This window comes from Rutilus rutilus, assembly GCF_951802725.1.
Source record: "Rutilus rutilus genome assembly, chromosome: 16".
Taxonomy (NCBI): domain Eukaryota; kingdom Metazoa; phylum Chordata; class Actinopteri; order Cypriniformes; family Leuciscidae; genus Rutilus; species Rutilus rutilus.
In genome coordinates this window covers 27,623,467-27,646,100 of record NC_140224.1, presented here as the reverse complement: position 1 = coordinate 27,646,100, position 22,634 = coordinate 27,623,467, and the positions used below count along the sequence as shown (strand labels likewise).

Below are 22,634 nucleotides of genomic sequence, written 5' to 3'. Positions count from 1 at the left end.
CTAAATGTGTTTAGCATTATTAGCATCATAAGGAACTGTGGTAGTGGGCATGTCAGGACATGCCACATGGCTGACAAGAGATGTCTAATGACAATTCATTCCTACAAATCTAAGACAAAAAGATAAATATGGTATCGAAACAACACCCAGTCAAATGCTCAACATCATTTCGCTAGAAACACAGTAACCACGGCGCATCTAGATTTAAAGTGAGCTAGAATGAGAAGATGAAAGATCGCATTGACTCTATTTTGGTTAACACCCAAATCACTTCTACAGCTGTGCCATTGATTTCTACGAAATAATTAAATAATCATAGCTGAGTCACCCTCATTGCGTTCCAAATACAAAACCAAAGATATTTTGAAGAATGTTTCAGTAGTTTTTGTCCATACAATGAACTTCACCGGGGTCCAGTGTGGTTTACACCCCAAAGTTCTTAAAAATATCTTCGTCTTTTGTGTTCAACAGAAGAAAGAAATGGATTCATGTTTGGATCAACATGAGGGTGATCATTTTTGGGTGGACTAATCCTTTAGGAACATTCCACTTGGTGAACTTTAGAAGTCTCCACGCAGCATAGTTAAAGATGCCCCCATTTTCCTTAAGAGGTGAAACTTATAAACTCATGAGACTTCTGTAATTGTTTGGACATGAGGACATTCATATCCTTGGCTAAGACCTAGATTCGTTTTAGGAAGAAAAACTAAGAATTTGTTAAGTGTCTGAATGCATTCTACACAATTTCTGGTCTAAGATTACACCGGATAATGTGCGTTTTATCTTATCCAAACCACAACTATTTCTTCTAAACGGACTCTATAGCCAAAACATGAAACTAGGCTATGTTTAATTGCCTAACTAAAAGATAATAGCCAGTTACAAAGCATAATTACACCACATTTAGTCAAACATAAACCACAGCATTTGGATGATCATTCATACCTCACATACTCTGACTCAACATCAGTCAATGCTTAGATTGCGGGTGAGAGCATACGCACATAATTTCCATACATCATGTGAAGATGTAATCAAAGCTTTCATAGCAACATGAACTACCATATTATAAACTTAGATTAAGCCTATAAAATGACAACTCAACCCCTTTGGGAGTTAATAAATAAGTGATAAACAGAGCATGCAAAGAAAGACAAGATATGCACAATCACTCACCACTACAAAGGTGCAAGGAGCCATCTTGAAAATGAATGAAAGTTTGCCAAACCCACTTAGAAAGCATGTAAAGCCAGCCTACCTTATTAGATTAACCAACCTCCAACCTCTTACTTCCTTAAAATGACCTTAATATGTAAAAAAAAAACTCACATGTCACACAAACTAAATGTTGCAAAGTGCAACCACTGACGACTCAGAATGTAAACTTGTGACACCACGGGATTTGGAATTCTTGGGAATTTCCTAACAAAAGGTCACTCTTTAAAATATATTTAAGGTGTAATTTGCCCCAAATGTTTTTCAATACTTATAGTTGTATGCACACTGGTAAAGTTATACAATATGTGCTAGGTACACAATGTATAAGTTGAGCCTGCATTTAAAATGATTTCAACATGCTTTGCAAATAATTTGTTTGTGTATTCTACAAATTAGGCATATAACAATGAAAACTTTTTTTATTTTTTTATGGTGCATAGTGGAAAGTCATTCATAGCATGTACAAATGGAGTCTCCAAAGCTGTCTGCCTTTTTGTTGCTCTTGAGGCCACTTCCTGGATACACTGATCATAAGCAAATGCCTAGTGACCTGCAGATAGGAGACAGGAAATACATTTTACTTATTTCACTAAGCTGTGAAACATGTGCATCAGAAGACTACCCTAAAGACTAGCCTTTAAAAATCCTCTTAAATCTTTTGTAACATTATAAATGTATTTAATATAATTTTAATGCATCCTTACTGAATAAAACTTTTTTTTAAATCTTACTGACCCTATTGAAACAGTGTATGTGACATTTAAGAAGCTACATTCACGTGTCATAATGCCACATCCTGGTCTCACCTTTCCGGTAAGAAATTGGCAGAAGGAGTAAAGGACCATCCACAGATACACCCTCCACCAGCTCAACTAAACGCAGGATGTCTTCAGGGTCATCTACAAACATTTCTCCTGGCTCATCAACACTCATCTCTAAGCCACAAGGGGCCATTGAAACATCACTATCTGCACATATAGCACAGATAAGGACATTAATAAATCGTAAAACATTAATAAAAAACATTAATCTTGAAGTCACAAACAGTAGTCACCGTTATTCAAAGGTCAAGTGGTCCTAATTAGTATAAATTTTTGTGTCGTATTTTCCACTACATTTTTAAACATCCTTATATCAAGATAAATTATTTGAGAGGCAAAACTGCATCAGAAACTAGAGGAACTTTAATTGTATAAATTACCATTACTTTAAGATTTAAATCTCATTTGGGATTAAGAAAAACCTGTGAAAAAAAAAAAAAAAAACCTGTGGCTGACTGAATGAGGTCACTGTGGTGTCAGTGACATTGTGATAGGAAGAGGGCATGAGTCCAGGACCAGGGGGATTTCAAGCTAGCTTACACATATGTCCAAGTAAAAGGGAAGTAAAATAATGCCAAATGTTTTTGAAACAAAAAAGCTTGTTGAATTGCACTAATAAAAAAATAAAATTAAAATGCATTAACCATACTTGCATTTTAATGGACTGCAATTCAACATGGTTGTAGCCTATATTTAAAGGGATACTCCACTTTTTTCGGAAATATGCTCATTTTACATCTCCCCCAGAGTTAAACAGTTGAGTTTTACCGTTTTAGAATCCATTCAGCCGAACTCCGGGTCTGACGGTACCACTTTTAGCATAGCTTAGCACAGATCATTGATTCTGATGAGTCCAGTAGCATTTCTTTCAAAATGACCAAAGAGTTTCAATATTTTTCCTATTTAAAACTTGACTCTTCTGTAGTTAAACCGTGTACTAAGATCGACGGAAAATGAAAAGTTGCGATTTTCTAAGCCTATATGACTAGGAACTACTCTCATTCCAGCGTAATAATCAAGGAACTGTGTGTCTGTACCATGAGTGCAGCAGGCGTAATGATATGACGCAGCGCCTGAAAATAGGTCTAATAGGTTAGACAAACTTAGTCCCGGTCACGTTGGAAGAAGTTACCGAGCTGGGGACTATTTTCAGGCGCTGCGTCATATCATTACGCCTGCTGCACCCATGGTACAGACACACAGTTCCTTGATTATTACGCTGGAATGAGAGTAGTTCCTAGCCATATAGGCTTAGAAAATCGCAACTTTTCATTTTCCGTCGATCTTAGTACACGGTTTAACTACAGAAGAGTCAAGTTTTAAATAGGAAAAATATTGAAACTCTTTGGTCATTTTGAAAGAAATGCTACTGGACTCATCAGAATCAATGATCTATGCTAAGCTATGCTAAAAGTGGTACCGTCAGACCCGGAGTTCGGCTGAATGGATTCTAAAACGGTAAAACTCAACTGTTTAACTCTGGGGGAGATGTAAAATGAGCTTATTTCCGAAAAAAGTGGAGTATCCCTTTAAGCTGTGAATATTTCAATTCAAAACATTTCACACACATTTTCATTGTTTAAATTTCAATAATCCATATTCACCTTTCAGATTTCATTTCCAAAATATTCATTCTGTTTAAAAATACAACCTATATTCGACAGGAAATTTTCGGTCCATTTTATTTTATTATTTAATGCCTGGTTCAGATTACAAGATTTTTGTGTCTGTTATGATAGTCACAGTGTCAGATTACACGATTTTGACTCCTAAAATCTTGTCGTGTCATGACACACACACACACACACACACACACACACACACACACACTCACTGTTGCTCGCACTCTCACTCGCACGCACACTCATACTCACTCACTCTTGACGAACCCGTCGTGGAGGACCGTTAAAAAATTTAACATGCTAGTTATTGTCGTGATGTCGTGAAGCGTCGCAGACGCGACGTAGGTTGTCGCCCACTATGACACACTATACGAGATGAAACGATCGAATCTTGCGTCCCGACGCCCGTTGTCGTTACGAATCCCCACGACACCCTACGTCAAACGGATCGTGTCAAAATCGGGCTAAAATCGTGTAATCTGAACCAGGCATTATTAGCTTTATTTGGACTTTGTCAACACGTGCTTGCACCACCTGCTGGTGAGCGCACTAACAGCAGATGGAGATTATGAATCAGTACTCTACTGCTATTCCTACAGTTCCTGGATGTGAAATGTTGAATTTTCTGTCGAATTTGAACCACTGAATTTGTGGAAGCGATATTTTAAAGCGAAATGAAATGGACCGTAATTTGACTGTCGAATATTATGGGTTGTATTTTTAAACATAATTAATATTTTGGAAGTGAAATCTGAAAGGTGAATATGGATTGTTGAATTTAAAAAAAAAGAAAGAAAAATGTGTGTGAAATGTTTTGAATTTAAATATTCACAGCTTAAATATACGACCATGTTGAATTTCAGTACATAAAAATGCAGGCCCTAAAAATACAAAGCATTAAAATGCAAGCACGGTTAATGCAATAATCCATATTTTTTTTCAAGGTGTGCAATTCAAGAAGCTTTTTTGTTTTAAAAAAACATTTGGCATTATTTTCCATAGTGTCACGTTTTTTTTTTTTTTGCAAGGGAGGCATACAGCAGTGGTTACTGTGGTAGACCGTTACTGTGCTCCTACCGAGGTAAGGTGACATCTAGATTCTTATTATATTATATGCTCCCATGTAAATAACTAATTTTCATGGTTTGTGAAATATCAAGTTAATATTGATACATGGATGCAACATGTATTGTACAAAATAAGCATATTTAGGATATATTCTATGGTTTCACAATTTGACTTCTCACATCAGACATACAAATGGCTCCGCAGTCAAACCACTCCCATATTGTTTTGTCCAGCCTCTAAAACAAACAAACTCTAAGTCCATGTGGTTCTGCTATCATTGGGGAAGTTACATAAGTCTCATTCTTCACCTTTGACATTTGTACATTCAGTGGTGCCAGTGGTTCGCTTCTGGTCTAAGAGGAATTTCAATGGAGGAAGCTCATCTTCGCTGTCATCCATGTCCAGATCAGCTCCATCTGTGATGTACATCTCTCTGTGTGTCCCTCTATCTAAACATAGATACATACTCACATTCAAAACCAGAGTGTGTGGAAAATAATAATAATTAATAATTAATGATTCCATTCAAGATGGCGCCGCGGATGGCTGCCTCGGTGTGGAGCTCTCCAGTCATTGTGTTGTTTTTGTTCGTTTGTTCTGCGTTTAGTCATTCTTTTCCTATCAGTTTCACCAAAGACGAACTTCTGGACATTAGGAAACACACACCAGACAAGTTTTTTACAGATTTTGATTACTCAGACGTTTTACTGGACATTCTCGTTGGAGGCGCAGCGGTGTTGTTAAAACGCGCGGTCAGACGCAAACGCGGGAAGCGCGCCGGCGCGCTGGTTAAACTCCGCGAGCGCGGCCTCCGCACTGCACTACCCAGTATTCATCTTGCGAATCTCCGATCTCTTCCTAACAAAATGGACGAACTTCTTCTCCTCACCCGCACTAATAAGGACTTTTTAAACTCCGCTGCTCTGTGCTTCACTGAAACCTGGCTGAGTGAAGCCATACCGGACAACGCACTACATCTGCCGGGCTTCCAGCTGTTCCGAGCGGATCGCATCGCGGAACTAACGGGGAAAACGAGAGGTGGTGGATTGTGTTTCTACATTAACGAAAGTTGGTGTTCAGATGTAACAACACTGAAGAAGATGTGCTCTCCTAATTTAGAGGCGCATTTCATAAACTGTAAACCTTTCTACTCGCCGCGGGAGTTTTCCTCATTCATTCTCGCGAATGTTTACATTCCTCCAGACGCGTGTGTGAGCGCGGCGCTACAACAGCTGGCTGAACATATAGCTGAAATGGAACAAAGGTACCCAGACTCTCTTTTAATCATTCTTGGGGATTTTAACAAAGCAAATCTCTCCCGTGAACTGCCAAAATACAGACAGCATGTTACATGTCCTACCAGAGACAGTAATATATTGGACCACTGTTACACCACGATAAAGAATGCGTATCACTCCGTCCCACGGGCAGCTTTGGGGCTCTCTGATCACTGTTTGGTTCATCTTATACCGACCTACAGGCAGAAACTGAAATCAGCTAAACCTGTATTAAGGACTGTAAAAAGATGGACCAACGAAGCAGAGCAGGATCTACAGGCCTGCTTCGATTGCACTGATTGGACTGTTTTTGAAGCTGCAGCCACCGATCTGGATGAGCTCACAGATACTGTAACATCATATATCAGTTTCTGTGAGGATACATGCATTCCTACCAGGACATTCTTATCATTCACTAATGATAAACCATGGTTTACTGGGAAACTCAAACAGCTTCGTCATGCCAAAGAGGATGCTTACAGAAGTGGGGATAAAATCTTGTATAACCAGGCCAGAAACAAACTGACAAAGGAGATCAGAGTTGCTAAAAGAAGCTACTCTGAAAAGCTGAAAAACCAGTTTTCAGCCAACGACCCGGCATCAGTCTGGAGAGGCCTGAGGAACATCACCAACTACAAATCACCATCCCCCCCATCTGTGGAGAATCAACAACTGGCTGACACTCTCAATGCATTCTATTGCAGGTTTGAGAAGCCCAGACTCACACCTCACACCCGCCCTGATGTGCACTTCACACATCCACCATCACCTCCTGCAACCCCTCTCCTCCCCCCTTCTGCCATCCAACCTGAGCTTAAGGTCTGTGTGGAGGACGTGAGCAGAGTCTTCAAAAAACAGAAGACTAGGAAAGCTTCAGGCCCAGACGGCATCTCATCTGCTTGTCTAAAAGCCTGTGCTGACCAACTGGCCCCAGTCTTCACGCAGATCTTCAACAGATCATTGGAGCAGTGTGAAGTCCCCTGCTGCTTCAAACGCTCCACTATCATTCCGGTTCCCAAAAAAACTAAAATCACTGGACTTAATGACTACAGACCTGTCGCTCTCACGTCTGTGGTCATGAAGTCGTTTGAAAGACTGGTGTTGGCCTATCTGAAGGACATCACCGGACCCCTGATGGATCCCCTTCAGTTTGCTTACAGAGCAAACAGGTCTGTGGATGATGCAGTCAACATGGGACTGCACTATATCCTGCAACATCTTGACAGACCTGGGACTTATGCACGGATCCTATTTGTGGACTTCAGTTCGGCCTTCAATACCATCATCCCTGATCTTCTCACAGCCAAACTGACTCAGCTCTCCATGCCATCCACAATCTGTCAGTGGATCTCCAGCTTCCTGACGGACCGGCAGCAGCTAGTGAGACTGGGGAAACTCACATCCAGGACCCTCACCATCAGCACTGGCGCCCCCCAAGGGTGCGTTCTCTCCCCACTGCTCTTCTCCCTGTACACTAATGACTGCACTTCTAAAGACCCCTCTGTCAAGCTCCTGAAATTTGCAGACGACACCACTGTCATCGGTCTCATCCAAAATGGTGACGAGTCTGCTTACAGACTGGGGGTTGAACAGCTGGCTGTCTGGTGCAGTTATAACAACCTTGAGCTGAACACGCTCAAAACAGTGGAGATGATCGTGGACTTCAGGAGAAACACCCCAGCACTCCCCCCTCTCACCATCATGAACAGCACTGTGGAAGCAGTGGAGTCATTCAGGTTCCTGGGCTCTACCATCTCCCAGGACCTGAAGTGGGCAAATCACATTGACTCCATTGTGAAAAAGGCCCAGCAGAGACTGTACTTCCTTCGCCAGCTGAAGAAGTTCAATCTGCCACAGGAGCTGCTGATCCAGTTCTACTCAGCCGTCATTGAGTCTGTCTTAAGCACTTCCATCACTGTCTGGTTTGGTTCAGCTACCAAATCGGACATCAGGAGACTACAACGGACAGTCCGGACTGCAGAGAGGATTATTGGTGCCCCCCTGCCAACCCTCCAGGACCTGTACTCTTCCAGAGTGAGGAAGAGAGCAGGTAAAATCATCACAGACTCCACTCACCCTGGACACCCCCTGTTTGAACTGTTACCGTCAGGACGGCGACACAGATCACTGGCCACAAGAACTTCCAGGCACAGGAACAGTTTCTTTCCACAGGCCATTTCCCTTCTGAACACTTAACATGCCCCCCAAAGCATATGCCTGTAAGTGCAATACTCCCACTGTCTAGTGCAATAAACTCAGGTGATATTTATATCTATATTATTCATACTACTCAAAATACTGTAAATATGTTTATAATCTGTAACATGCGCTAGACTCCCACTGTCTAGTGTAATATTCTCCAATTCAGGTGATATTTATATTATTCATACTACTCAAAATACTGTAAATATGTTCATAATCTGTAAATGTTTATTCAGACTAAACCCAACTGTGACCCTACTTTTTTACTTTTATACTATTTTTATTTATTTTTTATATATTTTCATTCTTAGAATTTGTATTACTATGTTCTTGTTGTATTTGTATTTGTATATGTGCACTGGAAGCTTCAGTACCAAGAAAAATTCCTTGTGGGTGCAAGCACACTTGGCAATAAAGCTCTTTCTGATTCTGATCTGATTCTGATTCTGAAAAAATATGTCTAATTATGTAAAATATTCAAATAAACAAAGGAATAATAATAAAGTTAACAATTTACAGTACAGTTGTGTAGATTATCACTATTTACATGCACAAATCATCAACATTACTTTTACAGCAGTTATTAATATTGTTTTGTTTAAATGTGTAGATGGGAAAACAGGAAGCTTAGTAGACAGTCTACCACAACAGATGCTGAATCTTTTTGCTCTGCAACACCCTCTTCCACAGCTTTGTTTTTTTTTTTTTTGGACTGACCGTTTTTTTCCTTGAGCCGCGTGACCAAGGGCTTTGTGTTCAGATGCAGCCGGTGACTGTTGCTTATGTGCTGGAGCAGGTTTATGGCATGAAGGACAGAAGAACTATAGAACACCATCTTTTGCTCACGTAAGCCCTCAGCACTAATGACAAACTTCCTGCCCTGTAGTGCAACCAAGACCACAACTCATTCTTAAACTGCAAAACAGACGTACTGTTGAACATACTGAAGACGTCAAGTGAATAAAATGTGGTTCCTCGGAAGGATGTTCTAATGTCACAAGTGATTGTTGAATTTGTAAACAGTAACAATGCAATGATCACCTGAAACGTAATGGAATGAATGTCTGACCATGGCATGTCATATAGAAACTGTTGTTTTCCATTCAGTGTCTGGAGAGTAAAAAAACAAGACACACATCTGTAAGGGGGACGTGTGTGCATGTATGCTTTGAATACTCGTTAATCAACCCTACAGAAAAGACTGGATTAGACTCACATGAATGAATTTCTATTCTGTTCTAGGTCAGTTTATAGTGGTTGGTGCTGGTTTTATAGAAAACGTAACATTTATGGGTAGAATATGATTAGTCTGTCCAGTTCCATATGGGTGGCATGAAAGATGTATCCAGTGTTGGGGAAAGTTAAATTAAAGTGTCAGTCAATTAATGGGAAAACAAAGTTTCTTGCGTTAATTTAATTTAAAATAATGCATTACTTTACAGTTACTTGAAAAAAGTAATCTGATTATGTAACTTGTGTTACTTGTAATGCAATACCTTCAACACTGAATGTAACTGGCCTTGAATTTAGACTTACCTCAGAGATCTGCAGTCCTCCAGAAGCCAAGCCTATGAGGATACAACCTTGTGCTTTATTCTTTTCCTGAGACAGTAGGAACAGAGATAAGGGGCAGAAATGGAAAGAAAGAGAGAGTGTGTCTGAAACTGACAGAAACAGAGGATCTTATCAGTGAAACATGATAAACATCAGTAAGACAGATGTTTGAATCAGGGTTGGGCAAAATTCAGAACGGAAGAATTGGCTGCTTTTCAATAGAGCGAGTATTTCTGTAGACCAACCTACATTTTCTATTACCTTTTGGATCATTTCAGAAAAAAAGCTTTGTGTCCAACAAAAGCTTTGTTTCTCAAGATAATCTTCACAAACAAACATTACTTTTATGAATTTATGAAGCCTAAATACAATTGCCAGGAGTAGACCTCAAGGTCACCACCATTTAGCTTCCAACAACTCTTTGACTATTTAGTTTGAGTTAAAATAGTTAGCAAGAACGCAATTATAAACACAATGGGCCTCATTCACCAATATCTTCCAAAGAATTTTCTTAACTTTGTACTTAATAAACTTCCTAAGAAAAGTCTACGTCGGATTCATGACGTTCTTGAACAACAGAATTGTTCACACCTGTGTTCTTAGGATTGATGAATCCCACATCTTCGTAATTGAAAGCGTGTGCCAGTTGTTCCTAATTAGGATACATACTGTACATACATTACAGTAAAATACTATTATTGTAAACGACTGTAGAATTAAATAAAATGTAGTAACCAATTATTTGGAGCAAACTGTCATCACTCCAATGTGCGTAGATTTTATTCTAAGCTAAGAACAAATCCAAGATAAGAAAACATTAGTGAATGTCAGAATCTTTGTAAAAAGTGCGTAAGTGGGGTTAAAGATCACATTTCTCCGTAAGAACGGTTGGTGAATGAGGCTCAATGAGGTTGTAAAAGCAGACTTGTGAGAACGGCAGTTTATCTGTGTGATGTGATGACGTTTAAGCACCCACAAAATGTCTGTAGTGACATTTAGTGTAGTGACAAAAGTATCCAATCCTACAGTTCTGAATTTTGTTTATTAGTACTTATAACGCACATATTAATGCCTTATTCTGCATGATCATATTCTACATCCATTAATCCTACCCAATACTTAAATTTATTACATGGCTTGGTTGAATTCTAATGTAGAATGCGGTCTGTTATTTCTTGATAACAGACCGCTGCTAAGGATAACACACCGTTGCCATGAAAAACAGAACGTTGCTATGGACGCAGGATTCTAAACGTAGAGACGGAACGGACTATTTTCTTTAGTGGCAGCATTACGTACCATAACGTCACAACAGTAATAGACGTTCTTCCGGGTGGCAAAAGCCGAAGCGTTCCTATGGCAACGCTAGTAAATTGCTTGGAAGGGAGAGGCCCACCATCGACAGTAAAAATGTAATAAAAATAAAAAATTTAATTAAATATAATGCATTTTTTTTATCATAATAACAACTGTGTACCTTTGCGCGGTTGAAAAACACTGATTGGTCGATATTATGTATGAGGAATAGCTGCTATACATTTCAGTAAGTTGCATGAGAAAATGGATGTGTGGCGTGAGATCGTGTGAAAAGCATAGACAGTATAAGAAGGGGTGAAAAGTGACAATTGCGTGAGTCTCACGGTGAATGCGTGAGAGTGGGCAGCCCTCTTTTACTGGCAATGAGTCTCTTCATCAAAAGAGACAAGTTTACTAATATTAGTCTCGAATTTCCCCGGCGGAAGATAAATGCTCTGCTGTGATTTTGTAGATGGACCGTTTTGAGAATACACTAAGCCCCAAGAGTTGAAGGGCAAGCAGGGTTGGCAGCAGAAATGTAAACGATGGATGAATCATATAAATTAGGGGATTGTTTAAGATTTCCTACTTTTGACGACACGACGTCCACTCGCTATAACCTCCTCACCCACAGGAAATCGATGAAACCCCGACATCTTTTGCTGTATATCTGGCAGCACAACCCCAAACACAACACGTTTTCATCATCGTTTCAACTTTGATCAACAACAATGTTTTTAACTATGTAACAGTTGCATAACGGCTGGATCTCTTCAGTTAGTCAGTGGAAGCCGCTCGCGTTCTGCCACCCGGAAGTTACTCGGTGCCTATTGTTTACAAACATTCTGAAAAGGCCTATACAATTGCTTTTAAATCAATAAACTCCTTTTTAAATCAATATTTTGTGTCAAATTATTGATTTATTTGGTAGCCATGTAATAAACGAGATTATGTAGAGTGAGGCGGTTGTTATAGCGAATACAACCCCTTCAGGCTGATTCAAGATCCCTCCGCTTCGCATCGGGGTCCTGATCAGCCTGTCGGGGTTGTATTCACTATAACAACCGCCTCACTCTACATTATCCCTTACTAACTATTAATAAGCAGTAATTAGGAGTTTATTGAGGCTAAAGTTGTAGTTAATAGTTATAGTGATAATTGGATCCTAATCTGAGTGACCAAACTAAGTGTTCTTCCACTTTGGTCAGGAAAAGTTGATTTATTAAATATTATGAAATTATTCAATATATTTAAAATATAATAAAATATATTTTGAGTATACATTTAAATGAATTCCTTTGAATTCAGATCAAATCAGTTTAATACTATTTCCTTAATTTCAATTCTGTTTTCTGTTTGCATACCTCAATTCAAGTTTAGAAATTACATTCAAATTTAAAAAGCATTTTCAGTTCAGTTCTGAGTGGCGCACAACTCTAGTTTGACTGAATACCAGAGTTGTAGTAAGTTCAGACAAGACTGTCATGTCTGAGTCCAAGACCATATTTTCTATGACTAGTCAAGTCCGAGTGCACTTGAAATGTGGTCTTGGACTCAAGACTCCAGTCTAGTCTGGCCTCGATTATTACAACACTTCTGAACTTTTATAAATTTTAAAATATTGCTGATCACTTACAAAGCACTGAATGGTTTAGCTCCACAGTACTTGAGTGAGCTCTAGTCCTTCACGTCTATTGTGATCTCAAAATTCCGGCCAGTTGATAATACTTAGAATATGAAAATCGACTGCAGGCGGTAGATCCTTTTCCTATTTAGCACCAAAACTTTGGAACAATCTTCCTAACATTGTCCGGGAAGCAGACACACTCTGTCCGTTCAAATCTAAACTACAAACACATCTCTTTGACCTAGACTTTTATAATTCAATGTTAGGCTCGATAGTTTAGGTCAGCCGGAACCGGGAACACTCCCCATAAATCCTGATGTACTTGTTACATCATAATATGGATGGCGTCTACACTAATATTAGTCTCTCTGTTTATCCGAAGTTTACCGCAGTCCACCGGACACAGGCCGCATCCAGATCTGATGAAGGACCTGCGCCTGGACATGATAACAACGCAGTCCTGAAGTGTCAACCAGTCCCTCCCTGTTTACTAAAGTCAGCTGGATCCCGGCCGTATCCAGATCAGATGGTGGACCTGCACCTGGACCCATCCATGACGCATCCCTGAAGTGCCAGCCTCATCAGCCTTGTGAAGGCCTCATCTACACGACCAATCTGACTTCTGACCTGTAACGCTGCCTGGATCATAATCATACACTGTTCGCTCGTTGGCCAGAGGAGAACTGGCCCCCGCCCCGACTGAGCCTGGGTTCTCCCAAGGTTTTCATTCTGTCTCCATTCTGTCACCTGATAGAGTTTTGGTTCCTTTGCCACTGTTGCCTTGGCTTTTGGCTTGCTTAGTTGGGGACATTTAATATTCAACAATATTACTGATCTGCCTTACTTAAAGTGGACGATGACGCAATTTTCTTTCTAGAAACAAACTTTGTTGTATTATTTTCATGTTATCACTGTGAAGATGCTTTGATACAATCTGTATTGTAAATAGCGGTATATAAATAAAGGTGACTTGACTTGACTTGACTTGAACGGTGGACTTAAAAAATAGTCACTAACTTTGAACATTCTATAGATGGTGATGGGCACATCACTCAAGGTCAACGCTTCTTGCATGAAACGCAAGGCAGCCTCGCTGGATGACATTCCCTTCAGCTCCCTATGCAGGGTTGGGATGTGCTTCAGGACATAATCATTCCCACGCTTCTGTACGATCTGTCAGTGTCACATTGAAAACATCATTAGTTTTAACAACAGTTTGTGCACAATAAGAATGGGTGAGCAAGTTTTTTTCAGCCCCACAAATTTAAACACCCTCACCCAAAAAGGGAAAAAGCCCTGTGGGCTGAAGTATGCAAAGTTTGGTTCTTCGTAGTCTCCCAGGTCAGCTTGCAGGGCGTATGCAGCCAGCTGAAAGTATAATCCTTCTTGCTCAAAGCACTCAGATCTCAAAACTCTCCCTTTAAGTTCGGCATAATACAGCTGACGGGCTTCATTGTTTCTTTGAGAATGAAACAAGCAGTTTAAAACAGACACTTAAAACAGTTTTACACAGTTAAACAGTGGTTAATGCATAGGTATCATAAACCAACATTTACAGCATTAATGCTGGTTGATAGAGATAGTATTCTTCATTGTTTATTCATCTTTGCTCATAATACATTAACTGATGTTAATGTTAAGAATTACATTTTAATTTGTACATTTTGAAAAGTTAAAATGTACGTTGTACATGTAGAAATTAACATTAACCAAGAAAATGTTTTATTTTAAAGTGAAACCAGTATGTACATGTATTTATGTATGCATGCATGTATTTATTATTCATTTATTTGGCGAGTAGCTGCTTAATTAGTGGGATAGTGGGATATAAAGCCTACAGCTTCATTTTTGATACACAAATGTCTAAGGCTTCTAATTATCAACTGAAAAACCTGTTTTACACAATCTAGTACATGTTTTCTGTCGTCTAATTCAGTGGTTCCCAATTCCAGTCCTCGTGACCCACTGCTCTGCACATTTTGTAGGTCTCTCTTATCTGACACACTCAGTTCAGTTCATGGAGTCTCTCCTAATGAGCTGATGATCTGGTTCAGGTGTGTTAAATAAGGGAGAAATACAAAATGTGCAGAGCAGTGGGTCACGAGGACTGGAATTGGGAACCACTGGTCTAATTGATAGTTTATACTTTTTTAGTAAGTAAAGGGCCTTTTAGGTTGAATTCAGGTTGTGGAACGTGCTTTTTTTGCAGTAAAATCATTAATTATTTTTATAAGGTAAACATGAGAATAACTTTTATGTAATATTTCAGGATGAACACTTACTGGCCAGTTTTTTAAATGTTTTAAAAACTTTTTTTTCTTGGTTATGCAAACATTAAAGTTAAAAGAAAATGAAGAAATTAAAGTTAATTCCATTTTATCATTCTGCAAACATATGGGAACGTTACTTTTGAACATTCCTTGAACATTCTGTAACAATCTGTACAATTTAAAACATCCAAAACGTTCCGTGAATGATGTATAAATAACATTTTTGTGCTAATGTTTTGAGAAATGTATTAACACAAAGTGACACAAAGTAAGGTGACATTACATATCGCTGGAAACAATATCCTAGAAGTAGAAGGGCAAAATGATGGATAAGGAAAACAAACATCTCACATCAACGGCGGAAAAAAAAAGTACTTACACAATTAGTTGAGCATTTTCTACAAAGTACTGCACTTTCAGTGAGAGAACTACTTCCTCCTATGAAAGTAAATACATGAATGAATAAAAATCTGCACAAAGATGCATGTAACATATCTAGTGTACGGTGGCCCAGTAGTGCACAACGCAACGAAATTTAAAAAGCAAACATAAGTTCACAACAAGCCACAACACAACGGAAATGCTCCCGACCACTAAAGGGCTCTCGGAGCATGGTAAAGTTAGTTTTCCTTACCACTGTTCTATAGAATTGCCAGTTTTACGAAGATATCAATACCACTATTAGTTTTAACAATATGTAACCATTGTATATCGACATGACATATTACTACAAAATCATGCATCATACCGAGAACAGATATGGTCTTTAGATAATAACTCCCTAATTTACCACAATATTAACTCTAGAACAGTCATTATTACTCATCAATAGTGATGTCACCCAAACCAGAAAATTCCCAGCCACTCACGAGCTGACCATTTTCTCCTTGGGTTTGTAATTATAGACCTAGTCATTTCAGTATTTACCCCCGCATTATTGTAACACTCAGTGGTGAATTTCAAAGAAATTATTTCTGAAGGATCATAATTTATTTGTGCTTGATTACCTTTGATGTATTCTTTCTCCAGGACTTTGGGAGGTACAAGGACAATTTTTGCTCCAGATCTAGGAAAAGCGGTTGATTGTCTGGTACAACGGAAAGAAAATTATGAGCCAATATGGTTTAGACAAACAGAACTGTCACTCCCTTCATCCTTGATTTTTGTCTAGCTCAGCATTTAGTCAAATCATTCAAACAAAAAAAAAGGCTCAGTTAGCAGTTTCACATGTACACAAACAAATAGAAGGAAACCACATACCCTTTACAACACTCAGACCAAAGAGATGAAGATCTGAGACCACGAGTAGCTCAGACAGCTGGTTGATCACGTCTTGGCCTCTGTCCTTAAGCTGTAATACAGACATGCTAAAAAATAAGACATACTACATATAGGCTAGCATAAATTAACCACACAAAAAGTTTTGTTTTTTTTATTAAGAAAAGCATCTCAAGCACACTACAAGTATCAGATTGTTACATAATTAATGGAAAAAAGCAAAAATTAAAAAAGCATAATAAATACTCACATATTGAACATATAATCACAGTAACATACGCATATACATATAAACAACTAAATAAACCAGAGAGAAAAAAAAAAGAAGGAAAAAAGACTTTTATCCAGAGCTTGTCTCCTTAAAATAATCTAAAAAAGGGCTCCAAGATTTCAAGAAAAGTTCGGGTTTCATTCTAACACCAAATTTAATCTTTTCAAGTTTGAGGGCAAAAAGTAGGTACAAAACCCACTGACAGAGTGGAGGAGATGGCAGCTTCCAATTAATTAGTATAAGTCTTCTAGCCAACAGTGTGCAAAGTGCAATATTATCCCTCTCTAAAGCTGTAAGTTTAACATTTCCAGAAGGACCCCAAATAAAGCTGTCAATGGGTTGGGGTCTATTACTGTGGTAAGAATTTCTGAAACATTAACACAACTAAAAATTCCCCCCAAAAACCTTAATAACTTAGGATAGGACCAGAAAGAATGAAACAAAGAGGCTGGCTCCGCAACACAGCGTGGGCAGGTGGGGTCAAAATCAGGAAATATCTTGCCAAGTTGCACCCTAGAACAATGAGTACGATGCACTACCTTACATTGAATAAGCCTATGCCTAGAGCTAACTGAAGAAGAATGTATCCTTTAAGATAGTGTGCCAGGTTTCATCTTCTAACAAAATACTTAAGTCCTGCTCCCTGAGAGATTTTAATGACCCGCTAGATGGGGTTTGATTGTCATTTATTATACTGTAAATCTTTAAAATGGCACCCCTTATACATTTATGCTGGTCTAAAATACACTCCAAGACTACCACACAAAAAGATTAGGCTGTTTTTTAAGCAGGCCTGTAACTTGAATAACTGAAATCTGAATTAATGTTCATTACAAAGACAACATGTGCAGTTTTATGGAAAAAGCTAAACAAGATCCAACATAAATGACGTATGCAAAAATATAACTTTCTAACAAACACAAAAGAGGCTGCAACTCTTAAATCGACACTCCATGTTCATCTCAATATCTCTTAGATAAAGTATAAAAACATTTTCACACGCTCACCCCAACAGTCAGGTTTAATTTCGTGTTATTTGGCAGAATAACACTCAGACCTCTGCTTTGGTTCTTCATTGTGGATGTGCTCTCTACGAGGTCCTCTTCATTAGTGGGCTCTTAAATTGTTGTCGTCATGGGCAGTTCTCGTATATCTCTCCTTAATGCCCTCCCTTTTATATAAAGGAGTCTGCATGTTTATATTCATTGCTGGGGGAGAAGAATCTTAAATTAGCTTGCATTTCTTAGCTGATTTCCTAGTCCTAGCCTTGCTGATTTTAGAGGGTTTTTAGGGGTTTACCAGCCTGTCAGTCTGGGCATTTTCACACACTCATCCCAACAGTCATGTTTAGTGTCGTGTTATTTGGCAGAATAACACTCAGAGTCAGACCTCTGCTTTGGTTCTTCTTTGTGGATGTGCTCTCTACGAGGTCCTCTTCATTAGTGGTCTCTTAAATTGTTGTCATCGTGGGGGTTAGAGTTCTCGTCTATCTCTCCTTAATGCCCTCCCTTTTATATAAAGATGCCTAACGTTACATGTTTATCTTTCATTGCTGGAAGAAAAAAAATATCTTAAATTATCTTGCAGGCTGGTCTCCTAGCCTGGCTGGTTTTGGAGGGTTTTTAGGAGTTTACCAGCTCGTCAGTCTGGGAGACTTGATAGCCAACGAGACCACTAAATCCAGCATATCAGTTTATGCTGGCTTAAACCTTTTTTTACGCAGCACTGACATTGAAAAACGAGCGAGACTGGGGATAATAATGACAATAATTGAAGTATGAGTATATGAGGACTATAAATGGTATTATTGTATGGATAATTTACATAAACAATATTTGACAATAAATCCCAAAGTTTAGTTTTGCCATCCGCGTTGCACGTTGGTCCGCGTGATGTAATTTTCGTTATCAGGTGGGTCCGCGTGCAGTCCATTTTTTCGTGTACGCGAGGACGATGGATGTGCTAGTCAGAACAGCGCATGTGCGAGCGACTTGGGCGCTTGAAAACAAAGTCCACTAGACAGTGCACACGCGCCGAACGCGTCTTTCCGCACTCACGGACAAAAGAGTAGGCCTATACTTTGAAGCGCACTCACTGTGCGCGAGACGGAGTGCAACGCTGAAAATGAAGAATACCCGGGCCTTTAGATGTGAAATTTCTGTCAGATGTTAAGAAAAACAATGGCATCTACACCGCGCAGTATTGTGTGATGACAACATTTAGTTATGGTGAAGTCTGTGCATTAAATCATCCAAAGTAACTTTACTCAGACATAGAAAATTAAGTTTACTATTTGTTAACATTCATTTATTTCATAGTGCATAACAGTGCATGAAAATGCTTCACAGAAAAATGAGCATGACCTCAATGTTATTGTTCCCCTCCAACATTATGCACTAAAACAGGGATTCCCAAACATTTTCTTTTTCTTTTTTAATTCTGTACTTATTTTTTAAATGATTTTTTTTTTTTTTTTTTTTTTTTACATTTATATGATTTCATTAGCTTTTGGACAACTCATAAACCCCAGTTTGGGAAACCTTGCACTAAATGACACATCACTCAAAAAAACATGCCAAATTACAAAACTGTTGAACAGAATAAAGGCATTCATAAACAGCATTCTGTCTGCAGATTTACAGCGTTTTGTTAAGAATCGCCAGAGGTTAACCAAGAGACAACCAAACAGAGGTTGATTTAGTAAACTCACCCATCCCACAAGACAACTGTGGGATAGAAACTAAATTATATACAAAGCTGATTTAAAAATGTTGAGGAAAACAAACACATTATTTGATATCAGAACATTAAATGTGACTGGGACTGGTTTAAAATAACACCTCAAATCTATATCGTTCACAGCACAAATGGGATCTCTTGATAAATTGAGCAATTACCAACAATCCAGTTGGGTTGAGACTGAGAGTAATATGACAACAGCGTTAATGGACGGGGGACTTATGATAAATGTCTTATTGCTGTCTGGGAGAGATTAATGCATGTGGCTGTTTATAGTCATTTCAATTTCAAAAATACAATCTTCAGTGCTAATTGAACACATTCACACACTGTAGAGAAGGGTTAGGAATCACATACTTGATCTATTCTGCCTCCCTTGACTCAAAAACATTGGCTATATTCAGAATAGCACTATTAGGCCTACTATTGCTGCACTATAGTATGCATAGAATAGCCAGATGAGCATCATATAGGAGAGCTTATGGCGTGGAGCACTACATCTCACAATGCAATGCATTTACAATACGTTTCAAATGAATGGTAAATAATATTAGCTGTGATTTTTTTTTTACATTTCTGGATTTATTTGATTAGACTGCCTTTACAATGATTAAAAATTGAAAATATTTTTTACATTTATTATGCAATCTGATGGTCAGTTTTAAAATGTGGAATAAATCCCAAATGATTAATAAGGTAGTTAGTATCCAATATATACTGCGCAATATTTAATAAGTAGTAAGCTATTATTCCATTCAGAAGAGACGTTGTATTGCCATTTTAACCTTATTGTTTGAGGCCATACTGCCAGACAGAGCAACTATTTTGTCCAAAAATGCCTTGCGTATAATAAACAATATGCTTTTTCATTTTAAAATGAAACTAACCTTCACAGCTTTTATTCAATTATCTCAAAAACATTTTCAATATCGCTTCAAACCCATTATATATTAAGCATTTTGAGCAGTTCTCACGTGACACTTCTATATTCTATTATTCTGTTATCAGGACTTTTCCTGTAGTTGAGGATTACTGGATAAGGATTTTTACACGTTACAGCCGAGCATTTATATTTAATTTAATTAATTTATACGCACTGATGTAAAATTCCACGATTTTCCTAGCCCTGGAACTCACAGCCTTGAAATACCTTGACGCTTCCATATTTTTCCATGAGCATGGGAACCCCGGATCTCATTTCGAAGTCTCCCAGTAGCCTACGTAATGTGTGTATGTCTGCCAACTACATTCCTTCACAGTAAAAACAGGTCCATTGCGTAGCAACATCTACAGGCTGACGCACAAAGGAGTTCTCTTCAACGACTTGTCAAAACAAGCATGCGATCATATTCGGGATAATGCAAAACACATGACAAACTAAGCTGGAAATGATAAATCAGCAGCTAATAAAGACAGTATTACAATTGTAGTTTTGGGACCGTCCTCAACGTTTACCTTTCGATTCATACTACGGCCAACAAAATATTGCACTGGTTGAGTAAGTGGTTATTAAGGCAACATGCCTTTATCTGAATTATGGTTATTTTGTGCTTTGAGACAGATCTGTGGCATAAATACAGTTTAATTCACATACTACAGACATATTGCACACATGCACACACGCTACAGTAGACTTGCTGCCGAGGATCTTAACTCCAAAATAAAATATACCAGTAACTGAGGAGGGAATAAAAATTCTTGGCAGCAACAGAACCTCCTCCAAATATTACAAATTAGATCTAGTGATGGTCAGCCAAGTAGAAGCATTCAAGCTCTGTTTCCAGTAACGTTCCCCGCCTAGTCGATGGCCTCAAGATCCTCCAGGCCTGCTAAAACCATTACATGAATCTACTGTTTGTTGTATTACACAATATTATAGCTGTAACTAACTATATGTCATGGACATCCAGTCGTGAGTAAACATGACCTTTCCGACACGATTTCATGGCTCAGATTTCTCAGTAACTATTTAGAAGTTTGCTGCATGATTTGCAGAATGAGTCACTATTTCCTTTTCTCGTGGTTGCAATTAACAGATAATATACATAGACTTTCTGTTCTCTGCCTTAAGATAAAGTACAGAGAATGACATTTTCTTTACATGCTCTGACAGAACAAGTGGTTAAAAAGAAAAATGAAATGCCCTTTTTTAAAGATTTCCATACGCTAGCCGTCATCCCGATGATGGAAATTTGCTAAAACTGAAGGTGACATTCATGTACTGATCTAAGTTAAAAACTAAAACCAAACTGTCTGAGTCCATATTAACATTCAGAGCTATAAAGACCCCTGATTTAGCTCAAAAACAAGGGCTTTCACTGGCAGAACTGGTACAGTATTGTGTGTGTGTGCGTGGAAGCGTCTAGTAAACGAGAGGGCTGACAGAACTAGTGTATTGAAGACTGCATAAGTGGTTTTATAGTGAAGGGAAGACAAACTTATAAGTCTAGTATGAGGCGTTTGGTGAAGGCACTTCCAGGTAAAGCTTTCCTTAGAGTAGCACCTTTGACAGTCATGATAAGCCAGTAAAAAGCCCTTGAGTGGGGTGGAGAGCAGCACAGCTGCGTTGATGTCACAGCAGACTGAAACCCAGAATGTACTGCAGGAGTTTGTTCCTGTTGGCCTGAGGTAAGAAAGAACTGCTCAGCTCCAGACTGCACACACCACCTTCTCGTCTTTCTTTAAGCACCTGTGAATCACAAATAGCATGATTAGTTAACTACTTGCACAAGAAGTACTTCAGACAGGGGTGGGGGAGGATAGGACAGGAAAAGAATAGGAAGTGCACATTCAATTTATGTTCTTGTTTTGACTCATTTAGACCATTGGTTCTCTCTTTCTTTGTTTTTTTCTTTCTGTCTTTCATTTCTGTCTTTTAGATATACACAAATGTTATTTTCATGTTATACCTGATAAACTGATAAAATCTTAAAATTGTTTTATAATTCAACTTGAAATCAAATTTAGTTAAATGTTTATTAAAAAAAGTAAAAAAAGTCAATCATTTTAAAAGCTGTGTGTGTTATTTTAGCATTCCTTAGAAACTATTGTAGTATTTATTAATATTCTGAATTAGCTTTCTTTTTATATTTTCAGTTTTAACTATAGTTTTAGTAATTTTATATGCTTGTCATTTTTATATTTCAATATTTCTATTTAGCCTGATTTTAGTTTTAGTCATTTAAATTTTACATTAAAACATATTTAAAATTACAATTTTAATTTCTAATTTTCATTAAATATTATTTTATTTCAGCTTTATTTTAATTAACAAAAACATTTTTAATATCTATATATTTAAACACGGAATAACAAAAAAAACTTATTGGGTGGGGGAAAATAAATGTTTCTCAGTTTTAATTTTCAAAGGAGTTTCAATGGAACTGAAAAC

General features: G+C 38.2%; 2 protein-coding genes across 4 annotated transcripts in view; both read right to left on the bottom strand.

The window, feature by feature from the left end:
• Positions 1–889: 889 nt before the first annotated feature.
• LOC311305893 (FERM domain-containing protein 6) lies at positions 890–16,435 on the bottom strand. The gene is made up of 11 exons (XM_084433862.1): positions 16,216–16,435; positions 15,963–16,042; positions 15,335–15,393; positions 13,964–14,144; positions 13,703–13,858; positions 9,745–9,810; positions 9,250–9,318; positions 8,926–9,088; positions 5,038–5,178; positions 2,025–2,186; positions 890–1,768 (listed from the first exon to the last, which is right to left on the bottom strand). The coding sequence occupies exons 1-11, from the start codon at positions 16,319–16,321 to the stop codon at positions 1,761–1,763; spliced, it is 1,191 nt and encodes a 396-aa protein (XP_084289988.1). The 5' UTR covers positions 16,322–16,435; the 3' UTR covers positions 890–1,760.
• A 2,349-nt stretch (positions 16,436–18,784) lies between these two features.
• The window catches only part of gpam (glycerol-3-phosphate acyltransferase, mitochondrial), a 33,808-nt gene continuing 29,958 nt past the window's right edge, over positions 18,785–22,634 (bottom strand). For all 3 annotated transcript variants that reach the window (XM_084433558.1, XM_084433557.1, XM_084433559.1), the window contains exon 21: positions 18,785–21,932. In XM_084433558.1, the coding sequence (XP_084289684.1) occupies positions 21,816–21,932 (117 nt within the window). In that variant the 3' untranslated portion in view covers positions 18,785–21,815. The remainder of the gene's footprint in view (positions 21,933–22,634) is intronic.

Coding starts and splice junctions, on each gene's coding strand:
- LOC311305893 (XM_084433862.1), bottom strand. CDS start 16,321: ATGTCTGTATTACAGCTTAAGGACAGAGGCCAAGACGTGATCAACCAG. Junction 16,043..16,215: donor TGGTCTGAGTGTTGTAAAGG/GTATGTGGTTTC, acceptor CCGTTGTACCAG/ACAATCAACCGCTTTTCCTA. Junction 5,179..8,925: donor GCGGCTCAAGGAAAAAAACG/GTCAGTCCAAAA, acceptor ATCTATGTTTAG/ATAGAGGGACACACAGAGAG.